Consider the following 21268-nt stretch of genomic DNA (forward strand, 5'->3'; position numbering starts at 1 on the left):
ATCTGGGTATCTCACATAACGCCCAGACGCCAAATACCTACTGTGGAGACTCCGATTTCCTCCCCTAAACCAGTTCCTACTGTGTCCTACTTTTCTTCTCAGCAAAGGGCCCCAGCATTCGACAGTTATTCAAACCAAACCAAAGTCAGGCCGCCTTATTCCTCTTTACTTCACAACCATCAGAAAGTTCCACCACCTGTCCTTCTAAAACAGATCTCCAGTTCAAAACTCTCCCCTCCGTCTCCACTGCCATGATCTTACTCCAGGGCACCACGACCACCTCCCTGGATTAGTACCCAGTAATTTCCAACCTCGTGGTCTCTGTTTCCATTATTGCTCCACTCAATCCATTCTCTACCTAGAAGTAACTCTCCAAAACATAAAGCGGATCGTGCCCTATCTTATGAAGTGTTTCCATGACCTCTCACTGTACTTAAGATTATAACCCAAATTCCTCTTGAGGTCCTCCAAGGCCCCGAGTAATCTGTTCCCTGACTTTTTATTGCTTAAGCCAATTCAGGTTTGGTCTTCTGTTCCCTGCAACAGAAAGGAACCCGGATGACACAGATGGGGAAGAACAGGGGGTTTAAGCACAGGACTGATATAGCCAGCTCTGTAGTTCCAAAGAGATCTTCCTGATGGCACGGTGGAAGACGGATGTGAAGGGGACCTGTAGGGGTTAGGAAGACTGGCTAGAAGATGATGGGGCTGAACTAGATCTCAAGGGCCACAGGGAAAGAACAGATCTGAGAAGTGCGGAGGTAGCCTGTCCAACAGGATTAGCTATAGAAACAGGGGGAGGGGAACTCCATGATGGCTCCCACATTTCTCGTTTGGGCATCCAAGTATATATGGATGCCTCCATCCAAGAGAAGGGAAGACTGGGGAAGAGAAGGTTGGTGGGCAGGTAGAGGTAGTGAGCACCCTCTCGCTGTCCACTCGGGTGCTGCAGGAGCACAGGAACTGCAGGTGGGCTGAAGGAACACAGTCCAGGGCCCCACTGTCCACCAATGGCATTCCCATAACAGCCTCTGCTATGTCCTCTACTGGCTGATCCAAATGCCTGAAAACACAGAGGACCCAACTTTCAACCCACCTCTGCCCATGGCCAACCCCTCCCCCTGGAATTTAAAGTAGCCCTCCTCACTGCAAACCAGCTTAGCCACCTCCGGCCTGTAACCTGGGTACTCCCGTCCTCTGACCCCTGAGCACTGTACACAGATTTAAGAGTAAGTGCTTAGTCAATACTTGCTGAATACATGAACACATTGTTAATATGAAAAGTGTAACCATCTCTATAAAATTAACTTACCTTCTAAGATTATGTTTGAATCTTCTACAGTATTATCTAAAAATACAAAAACAAAAAACAAAACCCAAACACACATTACATTAACTCAACTCCATGAGATCCCTGAATGACTTATATCCACTCAGATACCTAAATCTGGCACGTTTTTGACTAGTTTCTTACAGAGAGGCTCACAAGTACATATACTAGCATATCAGCTTTAATTCCCAAATTATACTCGAAGCATAGCTCAGGTAGGCTGACGTTATCCCCATTGACGGAAAACTTCCACCATAAGTGGGGAATAAATATAAGGACAATATCCAATCACTTCCTTGGTGAAATGAAAATGTCTGGTATTTCTTACTACGTCTACCTCTGTTCCATGAGTTGTACAAGTTTTAACAAATACAAGGGGCTGTCTTGCAGGGGGAAACATTTGCTTAGAGAAAAGGCTTACCTGAGCTTTCCATTCCCCCTTCACTTTCCGATGGTTCATATACTATAAAAAACACACAGAGAGAAAAGAGCCCTTTAACTCTCATTGCAACACAACACTGGCTGGGCGGTTCAAGAGCAGAGACACTGTCTACTTATCCTTGAACTCTGGGGCTCAGCCACTGGGCAATGGCAGGTATGGAGTGGCTGGGGGTAGGGGGAGATGTGTGTGAGGGGGTCTGGCCTCACAGGCAACAAGCCCAGATCCAAACTCAAGGTCAGCCACATTTTAGCCACAGGAGACGGGCAATTACCTCTGCTTCCTTCCTGTAAAACGGGGAACACGAAGGTTCCTCCCGAATCACTTCTAACCAGGATCCTATACCTTGTGTATTCCCGGGGGGCACTGAATTTCCCATTTTTACTTTCTTCACTTCCGTGGTGGAGGTTCTGAGTTACCCAAGGCTCTACCCAGCTTGCCTCTCTGGATCCACAGGTTTACTAGGCAGATTCTCGACTTTGGGGAATAATTCTCAGATCTTTCACCTGGGGCAAACGGTCCTGCGCCAGCCTCTTAGAACGAGGGTTCAATTGGCAGGTGTTTAATGCATGACCTAACCACAGCCCATCCATCACTGCTCTCGCCTCTCCGTGCCCGGGCCCCGTGCGCTCCGCTCTGCTGCAGAGACGGTCTTCCCGTCCCCGGCTGGGTCACAGCTTCCTCAGTGAACCTGTCCCCTGCTTCTTCCGTTTTCCAAAATTCCTCACAATTTCTTGTACACTAAGAGCGAACTTTCTTATTTTCCCAGCATGATTATCAATTTATTCCTTTTGTCCATTTAATAAAAACAATTTTTTGGAGCATCTACTATCTTTGTGATTTTATTCTCAGTGCTGGGGGGGATGGGGCAAGGGACAATTCTAATGTACTGTTTTCTGCCCTGCGGTGGCCTTTGTAAGAGGGAGGGGCAGTGAATGCCTGCTCATCGGCCACCCTGAGCCGTGTACGTACACACGCTCGAGTCTCTACCAACTTAAAAAACAAAAAACAAAAACAAAGCTCTCTCTTGAGCCTGCTTCACTGGCTTTCTCTCTTTCCTCCACTCCAGTCTAATCTGTTTAGTCATTTACATTTGCTGTCTCATCTCCTCACCTCCTCTTCTCCACCCACTCCAGTCCATCTCACAGCCCCAACCATGACCCAACAAAGGCTCCTCTCAGACCACCAATGAGCAACTCTTTTTTAAAAAAAAAAAAATAAAAGCATAGCTGGCATACAATATTATATTAGTTTCAGGTGAACACAGGGATTCTACATGTATATACTTACAAAGTGACCACCACAATAAATCTAGTAACCACGTGTCACCATCCAAAGTTATTATAACATCATTGACTATATTCTGTGTTGTACATTACATCCTCATGACTTATTTACTTTATAACTGTGTGTACCTCTTATTCCCCTTCACCCTTTTCACCCATCGCTCGACCCCCTCCCCTCTGCGTCTAAGAGTCTGTTTCTGAAGAGACAAACCTCTCATTGAATTTAATGGACACTTTCCACCCTCAACAAACTAGACCTCTTAGCAGCTCCTTCCTTTTCAAACACTGTTGCACTTGGACTTTAACGTGACCACATTCTCCTTTTATTCCTTCATTTCTCCTTCTCGGTCTTCTTGATCATTTCATCCTTTTCTGACCAGGTATGAAATGTTGGCTTTCATCGAAGTCCAGCCACAGAACCTCCTGTCTTCCCCCTCTATCTTCTCCTTACGATCTCAGACTTTGGCTTCAATGGCCACGTATACGCTCCTGATTCTCAAACTCACAACCACAAACTGGACTTCTCTTCTGAGATCCAAACATCATCTGTCAGCGTATCTCCCCTTGGCTGTCTCAATATGAACTTTCAACATGTATGGACAGGACCATCTGGCTTCCAGTTCCTGGTTCCCAGTCTCGCCTGACTTAGGAAAAACTCCCCCCAGCCAGCAGATGCAGAAGGCGGAACAGTGGACGTGGCTGACACCGGCTCCCCCTCCCCAGCCACACCCACACAGCAAGCCCCGTCAATTCTATCTGCTAATATTTCTCAGCTTTGCCCACTTCCCTTCACCTGCACGGCCACCACCCTGGTTTAAGCTGCTTTCCTCTGTCCAGCTTCTTGCCGAGGTCCCTGACGGGTCCCTATGGTACTAGCTCGAATGCATGTCTTCTGTGCTCACCTTGAGAGGGCCCTTAGCAGCATGGGACACTGCTGAACATCTCTCTCTCTCTCTCTCTCTCTCTCTCTCTCTCTCTCTCTCTCTCTCTCTCTCTCTCCTCTCTCTCTCTCTCTCTCTCTCTCTCTCTCTCTCTCTCTCTCTCTCTCTCTCTCTCTAGAAACTCATCTCCTTTGACTCCTCGCCTGGCACAGATGTGACTCAGGGCAAGATCAGATCTGGATAACTGAGCAACCCACCTACTCTCTCCAGTCCATTCACTATGCGTTAGACCCGTTAGACTGATAAGCCTTTTTTTTTAAATACATTTTTATTGATTTCAGAGAGGAAGGGAGAGGGAGAGAGAGATAGAAACATCAACGATGAGAGGGAATCATTGATCGGCTGCCTCCTGCACGCCCCCTACTGGGGATCGAGCCTGCAACCCGGTATGTGCCCTTGACCAGAATCAAACCCGGGACCCTTCAGTCCGAAGGCCGTTGCTCTATCCACTGAGCCAAACCAGCTAGGGATAGACAGACCAGTCTTTACAAAATACAGATCTGACTTTAACAGCGCCTGATGGTGAAGAGGAACATCTCTGACCTGCCTCCAGGCACCCTCTGCACCACAACTATCTCACAATCTCAGCCCATGTCTCTCTTCTTATCTTCAGCCTCCAGACTCAGCTTTCTACCTCAGAGGCTTCCCACTGTGTTCCAGCCACCTTTCCTCTCACCACCTCTCACTGCAGCTCCTCAGGGAAGCCTTCCCTGCCCCACACACTAGGAGGCGTCTCTTTACCGTGTACTCGTTCCACACTGCACTCTCTCACCAGCCCTTAGCACAATGGTAACTAAATACTAAACTGTATGACTTGTACCCCCTGCTAAAACATAAGGTCCATTGGGACAGGAACCTGGTGTGTGTCCCTCACCAGCACTGCTCCTGTGTCCTATGCTGTGGACACAAGTACTTGGTACACATGGGGTGTACAAATAAATAAATCAATGAGACTGTAGGCTGTTTCTCAGATGTATCCAAGGTGGGTTTGATGCTTTCTAGAATATTTTCTATGTGAAAAGCTGGTTCCCTCTATAGCTTTAGTACACGTTATGTTTTCCAGGTTCTAGAGCTTGGGGAATTTAATACGGAATATATTGTTTTCTCCCACTAAAAATGGTTTTGTTTTCACCTTCCTTACAGTCTCACTCATACATAGTTACTTGGTTTCCCTACTTTGGTTCCTGAATTCCACAAAGGTATCTTTTTAACACATAGCGAATAATCCTGTGTTCTATTAGATCTATATTGTTTGAAAAAGTTTATGTTCTACAAGGGTAATCAAAAGTCTCTCACCAGATTTGTACACCTTACATCATATTTATTATTCTTTGTTAACATTTTAAACTACATTTATTACTAGAGGCCTGATGCACGAAATTCATGCAAGACTAGGCCTTCCTTCCCCCGGCTGCCGGCACCGGCTTCCCTCTGGCACCCGGGACCCTGGGCTTCCCTCGCAGCCCCACCTTCATCTGGAAGGTCGTCCAGAAGGACGGCCAATCTAATTAGCATATTACGCTTTTATTATTATAGATGATACTCTGCCTATGAAAATACATTTATTTTTATGTATTTTGGCATGGCATCTAAGACCTAGTCTATAAATTACATTCCAAATATGGTCTTTCTATTATATTTAGAAAAACACTAAGATGATTGGCAGACATTAGAGAAGGATCTCAAATCCTACCTCTACATGCAACTTTTAATTTCCAAATTCCTAGTTTCTCCTTCAAATTCATAAACTGAAAAGAAAATCTAAATGCAATCATAGTTGCCAACTTATTTCCAATATTAGTCCCTAAAGATAGAATCCAGGATTCCTCCAAGGGTATCACTCATATCCCAGTAGAAACAGCCACCATGGATGGTGATCTTGATAGGATCTCCAATCTTAAATACACACACTTAATAAATCAGTTTATCAGGTCTACACACAGCCATTCTTAATTTTCTCCAATCAAGATTCACCGATTATCACGAGACTACCAGTTTCTTGAAGTAGGGAGTCTGTAGTATTCATACAGGAATGTCACACCCTAAGACTACCTAACAATAGAAAGCCCTCCGTATGTGACTCGAGCACCATACATTTCTCCATCCTTCTTGCTGCACACGCAGTTATAATACCTGACTACCTTCCTTCTACAGTCCACTAGCTCTATTATCTCTTAGTCATATGAACTTGTGCACATTATTTACATCCTCTGAAACACATTTTTCTCATCTGGGAAACAGCAAAAATAATATATCTCAATGAATTTAATAAAACAGCACGAGAATTGCTCAGGCAACAAAAGGAGCTACAATTGCCTAAACCTGAATCTGACACTACTCATGCCACAAATTTGCCAGAACTACTTTCTTCATGCTGCCTGTACGCCTGGAAGGGAATTCTTCTGCCCCCTTCTCCATGCACCTTTATTGAAGCGTGGGATTAATCTGTGGAAGCAGCTACAGTAGTTAAACTGGGACTGAGGTAGCTTTCCAAGCACAAGACATATTTTAGTCAAAAGACAGCGATGACTATAAAGTAATGAAATATGATTTCCTCAATAATTCTTAACTGCTTCCTAAGGCAACTTGCAAATAATTGAAGAAATTGTTTAGGCAATGGCAAACCATGAAATAGGTAAACAATTTCCCCAAGTCAAGTCTTTGAAAACTACCATTCACTTGAATGTTTCAAGTTATGGTTTTGTAGCTTAAAAAATTGTTCTGTATATTATATGATCAAACTACGAGTAGATTTTAAAACAAGCAGATGGCTTAAGTTTAAGAAGCATTTCACACCTTGTTGGTCATAGTCTTGGTACGTTACTTCATCTGCAGAAAAAAAAGAATAAAATCAAAATAAGTACTGAGTCATTCTGTGTAACTGCTTAGTTAAAAAAAAAAAACTTAATCTCGAATACAGAATTCTATTTCTTTAAATATTAATGTCTGCACAGTCCATAGAAAATGCCTCAGTCCAAAAACCACTTGAGAAAGGGCAGGTAAATTATTTTCATACAAATTCCTCAAACTGGCATACAGCGAGATATGCTAAAGTAGAGTTAGGAATTAATATCCTGTTTCCTGTGGAGCCAGTGGTAGATGAGGCGAAATATGAAAGCCTGATATTTTTAAATAATAATATTTTGTTACAAAGTAGAAAGTCTTATATTAGGTGTTACTATTATTTCTCAGTCTCCTTTAACAGAAAAGTCACCATGTTAACATAGCATTTCAGCTGTCAAGCCTTACTAATGTTTAAAATCTAATAACTATGTTCATTTAATACCTGCATCATGGTACATTCTTTCATAGTCATCTATTGCTGGTTCAGTGGAATCTAAAAAGAAAAAACATACACCTTTGATAAACATTAAAAACCAAACACATTACTAGACATCATTCTAAAATTACTTGAAAGTTAAATTCTAATCTTTACAGCTGTGTAAGACAGATATTATCATTATCTAGATATATAAAAGCCTAAGCAACCATTACAATGAAATGACCAGAACGACCGGTCACTATGATGTGCACTGACCACCAGGAGGCAGACGCTTAATGCAGGAGCTGCCCCCAGCCCGCAGGCCCTGATCGCCGATGGGGCCTGCGGCCAACCTCCCGGTCTCTCCCCACAGCCGGCAGGTCCCAATCTCCCAAACGAGACTGGGCCCCGGGCTGGGATGGGGAACTGGGGGTGGGTGGCGGTGGACATGGGAGGCAAGGGAAGGAAGAGAGAGGGAGGCGGGGAGGTGGGGAGGCGGGCAACTGTGCAGTGGCGGCACACAGGCAGGCGGTGAGGTAAGGGAGAGATGGGGAGGCAGGAACCTGATCAGCTCTGATCGCTGGCCAGGCCTAGGGACCCCACCTGTGCATGAATTTCGTGCACCGGACCGCTAATAATATTTAAGATATATAAAGTTCCATCATTTGCTAAGTCAAAAAATAGGAAGGAGCAGTGCTAGGATTTGCACCCAGTTGACTATTCCATCCTTCTGCCTCATTAATTTCCAAATGCTCTCTGGTCGGATCTATAAGAACAACATCCCAGTGATGGTTTGAAAAACACAGCTCCTTTTTTCCTCATTTCTCCATATAATATCAAACTGTATTAATAAATTTCTATAACTATCTGAGCAACCAAAAATGATCCCGGAGTGTTATGAAGAGTACTCTGTGGAATCAGAATGAATCATTAACCCAAGGTTAAAAGGGCCTTGGCCACTGTGTCCAACAGAAACACATCTCACAAACCTGGGGTCTCCTGTTCATACATCGTCTCTTCCTCATCCTGGTTAGAGGTCTGCGAAGCTACAAATGAGAAAACAATGAGGAAATTACTAATGTGTCTCAAGTAAGAAGGATTACACTTGATATTCAAATCAGGAAAAGAACAGTTTCTAGTAATGACAGAAACATAAAATCAAGTCATGATGTTCCACCCTAGCTGGTTTGACTCAGTGGATAGAGCATCAGCCTGTGGACTGAAGGTTCCCGGGTTCAATTCTGGTCAAGGGCACATGCCGGGTTGCGGGCTCGATCCCCAGTAGGGGGCGTGCAGGAGGCAGCTAATCAATGATTCTCTCTCACTGATGTTTTTATTTCTCTCTCCCTACATATATATATATATATATATATATATATATATATATATTCCTATATAATATGCAAATTGACCCTCACACCCTTGCACAAGATGGCTGCCCCCATGTGGTCAAAGATGGCTGCCACAAGATGGCCAGCAGGGGAGGGCAGTTAGGGGCAATTGGGCCGGCAGGGGAGAGCAGTTAGGGGTGACCAGACCTGCAGGGGAGGACAGTTGGGGACGACCAAGCCTGCAGGGGAGGGCAGTTGGGGGGACCAGGCCTGAACAGGAGGGCAGTTGGGGATGACCGGGCCAGCAGGGGAGGGCAGTTGGGGGTGACTGGGCTTGTAGGGAAGGGCAGTTAGGGGAGACCAGGCCAGCAAGGGAAGGCAGTTGGGGGCAATCGGGCCAGCAGGGGAGCAGTTAGGTGTCGATCAGGCTGGCAGGGGAGTGGTTAGGGGGTGATCAGGCTGGCAGGTACGCGAGTGGTTGGGAGCCAGCAGTCCCAGATTGTGAGAGGGATGTCTGACCCCTGTGGGATCGGGCCTAAACCGGCAGTTGGACATCCCCTGAGAGGTCCCAGATTGGAGAGGGTTCAGGCTGGGCTGAGGGACACCCCGCCACCCAGTGCACAAATTTCGTGCACTGGGCCTCTAATATTTATATATATATCATGATGTTCCACTCACAGTCACTCCTGGAACAAACAGGTACTACCTGTGCTCAAAGCTCAATACAGTTCCCACCACAAAGTAGTGGAGCTATATTCTTATTTAGCTTATGCAAATTCAACTATTGTCAGAAAAACAAAATAGGACAAATTGACACATAGACAGACAGAGACAGCAGTGCAGGGAGCCCTCCTCACATCAACCCAGCCTGAGCCTGAGCGAGGACACACATTTCCCAGCCCATCACTTGGACTCAATGCCAGAGTTTGCTCAGCCCGCAATATGATTTTAGTGATCGCAGATACATACTGCTGACATGACAGGGCCCTAAATGCCAGTCAACCCTATCGCATGGTCCCCCAGCACAGGAAGCAGGGTCGACTCCAACCCTGGGAGGAACTGGCCAACACCACAGGCTTGTTACTAGAAGATGCGACGCCCATCTTCAGTGTGGCCACCCCTTCTGGGGACACGGCGTGCAACAATACGCTATTCTGACCTTTCACTGACTATCATTTAAGACTACAAAACATGCAATTCTACTGTATCTTTTGACTTAATAATCCCACTACTGGGAACTTATCCTCAGGAAGTAGACTTCAAAAAATACAAAAACTGTATTCACAAAAATACAGATACATATGCACGTACCCATAATTATGATACATAAAATATCAATCATTAAGTATATATTATATGATACTTGATATATTAGATATAATCTATATATATAAAAGCCTAAGCGACTGGCCAACTGCCCAGTAGCTATAACGTGCACTGACCACCAGAGGGCAGATGCTCAACTGAGGCGCAGAAACCATAGGCATGGAAACATGGAACAGACTGATGAATCTCAGAGGAATCCCTTGGCCTGGCCTGCGGGGATTGGGTGAAACTGGCTCTCTGACATCCCTTGAGGGGTCCCAGATTGCGAGAGGGCGCAAGCCAGGCAGAGGGACCCCACAGGTCGACGAATCTGTTCACCGGGCCTCTATTAACCTTTTGCACTCGGATGTCGAGTGTGACTCGACACGGTTAGCATTAGAATAAAGGAATTGAGAAAAAAGCAAGCGAGTGCAAAGGGTTAATAAACTAGAAGCCAGGTGCATGAAATCTGCACAAGAGTAGGCCCTTGCAGCCCCAGCTGCCTCAAGGCCCTGCCCCCCGCCCACTGGTCATTCTGGAAGGTTGTTCTGGAAGGTCATTCCACTGTCCGGTCTAATTAGCATATTAGCTCTTTATCATATAGGATAATCATAGACAAATGTCTTTTCTCTCTCAATGTTTTTTTAATAGGAAAAGACTCATTCTACTTTAAAAAGAACAATATTAAATTAAAATCTCACCTGTCTCTTCTACATGGTAACTATCTTCAGTTTCTAGAAAAAAAATAACATTAAGTCAATATTACTACTTTCATAAAGTGGCATGTATATATACTGTATGTATACATTCTGAATCTATTCTTATTGATTTTATTTTGAAGGTAAATAACTATTAAAATAAAACATAAATATATCAATGAAATGTCTGCCAAACACTATCTTCTACTAGAACTACACCTAGAAATGACACACATTCTTGTCTTTGATCCACTCAACAACCCCACAAGTTGACAAACACCATAACCTGGGCTAAAGAGAGAGGATGAGACTGGCTGGAGTGGCTCAGTGGTTGAACATCGACCTATGAACCAGGAGGTCATGGTTCGATTCCTGATCAGGGCATATGCCCGGGTTGCGGGCTCGATCCCCAGTATGGGGCGTGCAGGAGGCAGCATATCGATGACTCTCTCTCATCATTGGTATTTCTGGGAGGTCCGTGTTGATAACTTAACCCAGGCACCCCTGATAGCAGAGGGCTCCCCCACAGGATCCTCACCCCTTGTGTGACCCTTGTTCATTCCACAGCTCTATGGAGTGTAAATATTTTCCATTTCTGAAGACTTTTAATACGCAGCTTTTAAGTTCAAATAGAATCGATGCCCCAATTGAAGATTAGGGCAGAAATTTTATGACCTAATTATGGACCTTTTACAAGTGTTTTTCCCTACCCCCCAAGCTATATAACTCCTAACCTCAAAAATATCAAATGCCTCATGTTTCGGATTATTTGAATGCCTTAACTGCATTCTGTTACATAAGCAGCATCTAAGACCCCCAAATTCTGAACAACTGTTAATGATCCTGAGACATCTTGGAGGACTAAGGCAGGGAGGAGGAGGTGCCATTGTTGATACTATTACAGATGTCCTCATTTTCCCCGCCTTGACTGGCCTCCACCAGGCCCCGGCCCTTCCCTCTGGCCATCACCACACTGTGATCTGTATCTATGGGGAAACAATCATTTTTATTGAAGTTTTTAACTTCAACTTAAAAAAGTAACTATAATTAAAAATTACCTATTGTATTTTATTTTAAAAGCAAAAAAAAAAAAAAAAAAAAGTTCTACCTTCCTGAAATGTTCCAGTTTCCAGCGACTCAACTCTGTCATCTGTATCTCTCCCTACAAGGAAATCGTCATCTTCTGGTTGCTGTTCCCTTGCTGGTCCGTCCTCCTCTGGGTGTAGGTCTTCTCCTTGAAAAATGACAATGAAGGAAGAGACACAGGTGTACAGCAGGGCCCACAGCAGCGGCCGACAGACACGAAGGCCCTTCTGAAGGGCACACACTGGCCCTTGCTGCAGGGCATTCCCTATCCCTCTTGGGGGCCCCGTACATGCTGGCACCCACTCTGGAGTCTGTTCTCACTCTCGCCAACTCCTGGTCAACCTGATGGGGGGGATGGATGGTCTTCTCTTGCTAGAACATGAACCCACCAAGGTCAGGAATCTCATGGAATCTGTTCACTATGGATGCCCAGCGCCTAGGACCTTGCCCCGCTATAGGAAGTGCTCAATAAATATTTCATGAGTGAATAAACACATTCATAAATATTAATATATTTGCCTCTTCAATCAGATCAGAGAAAAAGGTCACCGTGACCTTTCATTGAGCAAGTTACCCTGAGCAAGTGACATAACTACTCTGTGCCTGAAATTTCTCTTCCATAAAAAAAGAAATAATAAGAGTACCTATGCACAGCATTGTTGTGAGGATTAAAGCACTTAGAAAAATGCCTGGCCCATAAGTATTCAGGTGTTATTATTATTGTTGTTGTTATAACTTCTAATGTCATCCTCCTTACAGTAATCACAATATTACTATTTCTACTGCAAGGTTGCCTTTGTTCCTGACTTTTAATGAGGCACAGCGATGCTCCCAGGAGTTACTGAGTCATGTAGCCCATTTATGTTTCCTGTCTCCTCATCCGAGCATGCTGTACTGTTTCTCCTCATTTCAGACTTTCTGCTATTCAGCAAACCAATTACCAACTCTCATTCCTATCACTAATTTTACGACCTTTTCTTCTTACCATATCCCTCGTCCTTACTCTCGTTTTATGCAGTGCAGCTTGATGGTTTTTACGGGAGCAGGATTGATCTCTCTCCGCCTCACTATTCCCTGAAGGCCCTGTTCTCAGTAGGAACACGAACCAAACACCGCACACTCCCCGTGAGTCTCCTCTGCCGGCGACAGCCTGACCTGAAGAAATCAGTTTCCTCGGGGCTGACCTCTGTGAGGGAGGCACCATCATCCCACTTTGAAGGATCGGAAACTGGAGAGTCTGCCAAAGCCACACAGCTAACAAGTGGCGGCTGCAGGACTTGACCCAGTAATGAAACAGAGCGATGGAGAAGAGTCCAGGATGGGGAGACTGAACCCCCATCCCCTATAAACACCCCAGCAGGAGATATAACAAGTGCAAAGGCTCACGGCAGGGATAGGCTTGGAATTACTAAGAAAAGAGAGAAGGCCAGCTGGGCTAGAGAAAGTGACTGGCAGGAGAGAGACGGAATGGATCCGCATGAGGTGTAGGGGCCAGGCCACATCAAACACAGGGTGCAGAGGAGCAAGAATGGATCAAGGACCCAACTGGATGCCACTGCAGTGGTCGGGCCAGAGGTGACAGACGGCTGGCACAGCGCAGACACACACTGCAGGCAAGGCCGATGGGACCTGCTCGGGGAGCACATGGGAGAGGAGGGGAGGGGAGGGGAGGGGACAGAAATCAAGGAAGACCCTCAGGTTTTCAGCTTAAGCAACTAAGTGGAGAAGTAGACCATTAACTAAAATATAAAAGGCTGAAATAAGAGCAAAAACGTATTAGGGGGCGCGGGAGAAGAGCTGTGAGGTGGAGAGGAACCAGCAATTCAGTTTTAGGTACAATTTAAATCTAAGAGACTCATAAAACGTGCAAACGGAGATAGGCATGCAGCGGGGCAAACCAGGAGCTTGGATGAGAGCAGGGCTGCAGACACACCTTCAGAAGCGACACAAGAAGAAAAGCCATCGCCTGTTTTCCGTGGAGGAAGTCGAGATGAAGACGAGAACAGACCCAAGATGAAGGCGTGTGGCAAGCAGCACAGGTGCTGGACCTGCTTTCTCCTCTTCCGTCTGAATTCCCACGCCCACCCACCCTTCCACTCTCTCTCTCCCCGCCTCTGGCGACATTTAGCTTGACTAACCATCCCGATGCGCTGGGTCACCAGTGCCACCTCCCCTCTGAGGTCCCTACGGCAAAGCCCCTCGAACCCCTTCTTTGCACTGCAGAGAGTGCAGGACATGCGACACCCCCGATGGTCTCAGTTACTTGGAATCAAGTAGGAATATCCTTTCCCTCATGGCTCTCCACCTGCGCCCCCACGTGCCGCCACCCTCAATGACTTTCCCATCCTCTTTCCCCCTGGACTTTCTTCCCACCTGCCCTGTGCTTCCAACACCTGCTGACACCATGGGCTGGCTCAGCGCACACCACCCTCAGCTCCTAAACCAGCACGTGCTTTCCTCAGGGGCCTCTGCTGCCCTCAGAGGGTGAGCCCTGCCTGCATCCTCTTTCCCCATCACAGACTTACCCCGTTCTACCCACTCACTCATCTCAGTAAGACTGCATCTCAGTGGCGTTCCTGGCTGAGATGACACAGCAACGGAAGGACCGGGCTCCTGGACCCCCAGCAGCCAATGGCAAGACCTACAGCTCAGCAAGGGCCCGTCTCCCCATCAGCACAGAGGGAGCCAGATGGGATGCTGTGCCCTTACCCCGCTAACACCTAAGCCTGAAAGAGGCAGTTAGTACGCCTGCTAAAGCCCAATTTATATCATGGCAATTGTGTGTTTTTAAGACACAATTTTTTTTCCTTTAGGACGACCTTTAGCTCACACCAAACCATCGGAGGTATCGGGGCACCACATGTTCTTCCCCCTTCAAAATCCCTTTGTGAGTTGCGTTTTGAAATGGTACCCTCTGCTTTTATCAAGGGATGCTTCAAGAAACAGTCATAAAACCTTGGTTTCTAAAGTATCCTCTCATATTCTCCGTACAGAAGATCACAAAAGGAATTTTTCAGATGCAAGCGCTGGGCAAATGTTTTCTGTTCTCTAAGTAGATCTCGTTAATTTCCTCTCTGATAACATGACCGACATAATTCAAAGTTGACCCATCATGCTCTGGCGTCTCCCAAGCAGGCAGTGAAACGTGAGGGTCGGCGATAGCACCCATAGCCCATTACCGCTTGTTGGTTGTGTCCTATTTTCTTCCTCCCTGTTCTTGATGTACCTATCATTGGTCTCAATTTGTTTATGTATTCCTACCATTTCTTTACTGGATGTATGCAGTAAGTTCCCTCATAGTAAGGTGGAGTAAAACAAGTTTAGTGCTATTTCAAAATTATTTGTCATTGAATAATTTTAAAAAAAACAATTACTATTTAAATTTTAAAATAATGTCCAAATCATTAAATCATTTACCTATTTCAGTAATGCATGAGAAAAAAGACAGATTTTAATTCATACCATGTTCTGTGTATACTGTTTCATGGAGAGAGGAATGGATTTCTTCTTGTATTTCATCTTCAACAGGCTGAGGTCCTAAAATAATTATAAAACATAACTAAGTGGAAAAGATCTAAACATTAATGTAGAACCTGAAATATGGCATCCCGGTATAAACATACATTCGAATGAAAATATAGGCCAATCAACTACGCATCTTTTTCTTCCCAGTTGACCAGTTTTTTTCTATGTTGGCAAATATGGTAGATATTTCAAATCGATTTTATCTTGACAGTAGATATAAATGCTTTAAGTCTTCATAAGATTTTAATACAAGAAAACTAATTTGGGTTCAGATTTTTCCTTAAAAAAATACCTCACCACCCTAACCGGTTTGGCTCAGTGGATAGAGCGTCAGCCTGAGGACTCAAGGGTCCCAGGTTCGATTCCGGTCAAGGGCGTGTACCTTGGTTGCGGGCACATCCCCAGTAGGGGGGTGTGCAGGAGGCTGCTGATTGATGTTTCTCTCTCATCAGTGTTTCTAACTCTCTCTCCCTCTTCCTTCCTCTCTGTTAAAAAATCAATAAAATATATTTTTAAAAAATACCTCAATCAGAGCAAAATTATTTCAGTTTCTAATGAACAAAATTCATACTAATGATGGAATAGAAAAAATGGGGAGGGCAAAGCTTTCAGAAAGGAAAGTACTGAGGAATAATGGTAAAACTATGTAAGATAAGATTAGTATGCGTTAACGTACACTGTCAGTGCAATCTACATTAATGCACGTCTTCCTTCCCAGACGTCAGAGAGAGGCCCGGGCTGGTATGAGGACTGCGCTGGGCAGGGTTGGCTGACCACTCGCAGAAGCTGCCAGGAATCATGAGTAAAAAACCTGACATTATAACTGACAATCCTCTCTGCTTTGGAGAACCCCCTCTGCCAGTCGGAGTCAGAGATTCAAGCAGATATCAATTACAAAGCGAGCCACACAGTAATGACATTCCGACACCACTGTGGTGCTTATCGGATTATCAGGTTTATTGCAACATCGCACAACCGACCAGAAGCTATCGTTACGCGGACACTATTCAACCTGTTTTGCTAATCACACTGCACCACCCTTTCTAAAGCACAAAGCGTGCCTTCTATTCTTACAGATGCTTATGTTTCACAAACCACTTCTAAACACAGCCCCATGTAACTAGGGGAGCCTGCCCATCTCTAGCCTCCCCTCAGCATCCCTCACAAGGCCCGTGATCGCTTCCCAACTGGCCTCCCGGTGTCACCGCCTTGCACAGAGGACATAACTTAAGGAGAAGCGGACGGTGGCAGTCTGATCCTCTGCTTAGCCTTTCCATGGCTCCGGTGCCAGCAGCGAGGGAAACCTAAGCTCTACAGAACAGATGGGAGTCTAAGACCAGGCTCCGTAGCCCCTCTGCCACAGCACCGGTGTGAATGTGGGCGTGCACCGAGCTATTTCATCTGCCCCGTGATTCCGTAATGCGCTTCCCTGCCCCGGGGGAGGGTTGGTAGAGGCAGAAGCCAGATGGAGAGTGAGTTCAAGGCTGATGGGAAAGCAAGGAAAATGACTATAGATTCCACTTTCAAAAGCCTGGCAAGAACAGCCAGGAGAGGGACTGGAGCAGAGAGAGGGGTTACCGTATTGCATTTTAATGAGAGGTGTGTATGGAATAGGTGGTAGTCAGAGAAGAGAGAGAAGCTAAGTCAGACGAGAGGAAGGGTGAGAAGGCAACATTTACACTAAACCAAATATAGCCGGGAGGTTGAAAAGGATATGGGGTGGTGACAAACTCAGAGTTAGGACAAATTATCAGTACTATGCAAAGAGCAATATAAAAAAAAATTTTAAAGAATGAAAGCAAATGGTACATTTCAGAGTAGGTCCTAGTTTTTCATTATAATTTATTTAGCACAAAGTAAAATCTAGGATGCTAAATCCAAATACCCATTTAAATTATCTCTTAAAAAATCACTTTTGCCAGGGTATGCTTATAGCAATTCTACTGGAATGGGAGGGAGACAGTAAATTCTCCTACGATTATTATTTGAACAAATTTAAAAATCAAATCGGCAAACTGATCTTAAAAGGAAGGAAGGAAATATTATTCATCGAAGTGATAAAATCAGGACCTAAGTTGCTGGTAAATAATGTGGTGTTATACCTAACACTTCCACTAGGTGGCAAAATGAAACCAAATGTTTGAGAACTGAGTAAATAAAAAATGTGCAGAAATTACTTTGTAATAAATATCATCTTAGCATAAATAAGAAAGAATAGTAATGGATTCAAATTTCATTTACCAAGTTATAAAGAGATTTCAGCTTTCACCCCGTGGGTGACTATGATACACTGTACTTGAATTGATCTAGGAATTCATGAATATGTAAAACTGGCTTCGAAGATGCATGAAGGTGGGAAGCCTTTTGATGTAGAAAGGAGACTGTCATTGGGAGCTCAGTAGACCTACTCTGTTAAATAACATGAGAAATGATGACAAACTATTGTACAATCTGTGTCTAACTTTCCTTTCAAGGTGATAAGGTAACAGCAGTCCTGGAATTTGAATGGAGAAACATTCTGATGTTCACAACGGTGGTCTCAGGCAGTGAGCAACTCTCTCTCTGTGCCTTCGACTCTTGATCTCAGAAATTAAAATCATCCTTTGTACGTTTTTACTAGAAAACAATTCAATTTACTATAAAATTTCAGGGAAAGAATATTTCACAATTTGCAAACACTGAGAAACAAATTATGGGTAAACCACGATTCTGGACACTGCAAACCGGGATACCTGGCCGGCTGAGGTGCATGGGGTCAGAATACAGCCAAGCTTACCTGTTCCCGGGGGCACCTGCTCCTCTGGCCGAGGGTGCGTTTCAGCCTCTTCTGGTGGCACTGTCGGCTTGGAGGCAGATCTTTCTTTAAGGCCTGCATTTTTATTCACAAAGTTAACTTGTTTGTTTGTTTTTGTTTTCTCTTTTTTGACATGTCAAACCAGGACAAATATTTTCAAACACCTCATCAATAGTGCAAGTCACTCAAAGGTTACAAGACTTTATTCTACACGAAAACATTGGTAGGTTAAACAACGGAAGTGGGAAAGCAGTTTGCTCTTTAACGTCACATGGGCTTTCACATCTCTACCAAAGTTGACCTTTCACTAAAAAATAATAATAATAATAATTGTTTAAATGTTTGCGAATCTTTAAAATGTAAAGTCACGTCTGAACCTGCCAAAAGCAGCTCAGTAGGAGTTCAAGCTCGTGTCTATGAGTGACTAATGAATTTCTAAATCCTGAACTCTGAATTCAGCAAAAAGATAATTAGGATATACTTGGACTTCCTACTGTTCTTTGTGAGCACACTAATTCTGATTGACATGTAAGTGTTTATTCTTCATGAAAACTGTAGGTAAAAGTGAGAAGACATCATACGTGACTACTTACAATCTTCTAAAGGTAACCAAGTCAATCATATTATTCCATAAGAGCTAAAAGATACAGATTTAAAAAGTTCTTTCTTATGTCTTAAGAAAAATAAAACGGGGCACATTAACATGAACGCTGATTTTAAAGTCAATACCAGTCTAAAATGTGTTATACTGAATTAGTCCTTTGCTGTGCTGTAGGTAGAACATTAAAATATACCCTCCATCAAATGCAACTATTTAGAAAGCTAAACTAGCTAGGTTCAAGAGTGTGTGGATGCTGCACACCAAACCCTGGGCTCCTCACTACCCGACTGAGAGCCATGTACCAACCGAGGCTACTGAAGGGGGCGTGCTGTGTCCGTCAAGGGTCTAAAGTGAACAGGTGACCTGAGAGGCATTTTTCCACTCTTAAGCACCTTTATAAATTCTTAAAAATTCATATTCCATTGTAGTCCAGAAAATGCTCATTTAAATGTCTCTTACTCTTCTTTCTTGATTTTTTTTTCTATTTTTTCCTGATCATTCCCTTTTATCTCTTCATTTTTCTCTCCTTCACGAAACATACTCCCACCGTCTTCTCCCAAACCCTGAAGATGCTGAGACAAGATACACAGGACCACACCTCGTCATTTTATTTCCCGTAGTTATTTTCAACACGACTTCCACAAAAACCATCCACTAGTAAAATAAGCACCGACACACACAGCTGCGTTCTATCCCTGACCATAAAGTGACTTACAGCTATCAAATCGATCCCTAAGGGAATATACACAGACAGCCACCGGTGCGGTGCTAACTGTAGTTCAATTTCACGGGGTGGGGGGAAGGGTGGGGGAGTGTTAAAGATGAAGGCCTATTAAAATACATCGAGCCGAAACCGGTTTGGCTCAATGGATAGAGCGTCGGTCTGTGGACTGAGGGGTCCCAGGTTCGATTCCGGCCAAGGGCATGTACATTGGCTGTGGGCACATCCCTGGTAGGGGGTGTGCGGGAGGCAGCTGGTCGATGATTCTCTCTCACCGATGTTTCTAGCTCTCTATCCCTCTCCCTTCCTCTCTGTAAAAAATCAATAAAAATATATTTTAAAAAAAATACATCGAATTTTAAATGCCAAATTCAGGGCTGAAAGCTCCCATGCCATTTTCCACTTAAATCATCCATTCTTACATCTCTCAAATGTTAATGGTGCAAGTATGGAACTATTCGTTGCCAAGGTCTGCTGAATGAAGAGGATACTACACCTTCAGAATCATGTCTTGCTGCTCTCAGAACCTCAGAAAACACCCAGCACACAGCAGGTGCTCAATAAACACTTGCTGAACACACCCAGTGGTGGTGACTCCCCACGCTGTGGGGCCAGGCTCCTTGGCGGCACTGCTGTGGTTTAGGGCTGCAAAGGTGGGCACAGGAGTTCATGTAGATTTCCCCAATACTGTTTCCCGGGCAGACTCACGCTGTGCTCAGCACCCACTAGTACAGCAGCACAACCCTAGCTTGCCTGGGACAGGCCCAGCGGACTGCTATCTGTGGTCCTGGTGTCATTATTTCACTCCCCAAAAGCACCTCCGTCTGAATGGAAAGTGACAGGTGATTTTTCACGAAGCCCACAGGTAGTTAGGTTTTCAACCTGTACTCCATAGGTTTCAATAGGCAATAAAATTTCCCCACCAAACAACAAAGACTTGAACTGCCTTAAAATCCCGCCCCCCTAACTGGATTTTGAGAAGAGCTTCATTTGAAAAAACAATTTCTTTGCTGCAAGTGTTTGGAAACGACTAGGACGCCAATATTCCGACATAAAATGCCCCTCGGGTCGGCTTTCTCTACATCCACGTGGTGGTTATTTGTCTCTAAAATTGAAATCGCAAAAAGGTGAAGGAAAAGGACAGAAGAAAGCAAAAGCATGTAACAGGAGCACACATTTAGCAGTTTTGTTTTCCGTCCGAAGTGGCAGAGGCGTTGTCCATTTATTGCTACCTGGTCGCCGCTATTTTGCAGAAGGGAAATCGGCACAAAAGTAAACAATACTGTAGACCAAAGCAGCTGAGGATCATATTAACACATCTTCCCTAAGCCTATACGGTTCCCGAAATTTAACGAAAACACATTCCAGATGGACGAACTCTTGCTTTGACAGCCCACGGGGAAGAATTAGCCCTGGCGTTTCCAAATCTTTTTCTTGCCCCCCCAATCTACTTCAGTCCATGAGTACGTGCTCTTCAGAGAACAGGGGTCAGTCCACGTGCCATATACCATCTCAGGCAAAAAGGAAACAAAGAAGAGGGAAATGCACGTAAGGTCAATTCACAATCCAAGGAGAGGTTTCCAATTGGGTTTATTATGAGGTACCCAAGGAAAGGGCGGAGCAGGGAAACAGCCAACATTACTATGAAATGAACGGATCAGTTCGGATGTTCCTGGGGCCCCATATATCAACACACGAACTCACACAGGCTTGAGCAAGAAGGGACTTTATTATCCGGTTAAGAAGTGCCTGGCAGGCTGCTCACTCAGCACCGGCTTCGTCCTCAGGCTGCAACCCGGGCTCCCAGCTGCACGCTCCTCTTTCCGACAAGACTGTGTCCAGAAGCAGAGGACACCCTGCTCTCCCGTCTCCTTCGCCGCCTCCCCTTTCGGTTTTCACAGTCAAAACCAGAACCCCCTCCCATTGCTACACCCGCAAGAGGAACAGGC

The 21268-nt window shown here is 44.8% G+C and overlaps 1 protein-coding gene across 2 annotated transcripts in view; it reads right to left on the minus strand.

Moving 5' to 3' along the window:
* The window catches only part of ASPH (aspartate beta-hydroxylase), a 167610-nt gene that overhangs the window by 87101 nt on the left and 59241 nt on the right, over positions 1–21268 (minus strand). For both annotated transcript variants that reach the window (XM_028147947.2, XM_028147943.2), the window contains 9 exons: positions 17980–18072; positions 15141–15215; positions 11701–11826; positions 10596–10628; positions 8248–8304; positions 7283–7333; positions 6793–6825; positions 1752–1793; positions 1313–1348 (listed from right to left, as the gene is read on the minus strand). In XM_028147947.2, coding sequence (XP_028003748.2) covers positions 1313–1348; positions 1752–1793; positions 6793–6825; positions 7283–7333; positions 8248–8304; positions 10596–10628; positions 11701–11826; positions 15141–15215; positions 17980–18072 — 546 coding nt within the window. The remainder of the gene's footprint in view (positions 1–1312; positions 1349–1751; positions 1794–6792; positions 6826–7282; positions 7334–8247; positions 8305–10595; positions 10629–11700; positions 11827–15140; positions 15216–17979; positions 18073–21268) is intronic.

Source organism: Eptesicus fuscus, chromosome 19 (assembly GCF_027574615.1).
Source record: "Eptesicus fuscus isolate TK198812 chromosome 19, DD_ASM_mEF_20220401, whole genome shotgun sequence".
Lineage (NCBI taxonomy): Eukaryota > Metazoa > Chordata > Mammalia > Chiroptera > Vespertilionidae > Eptesicus > Eptesicus fuscus.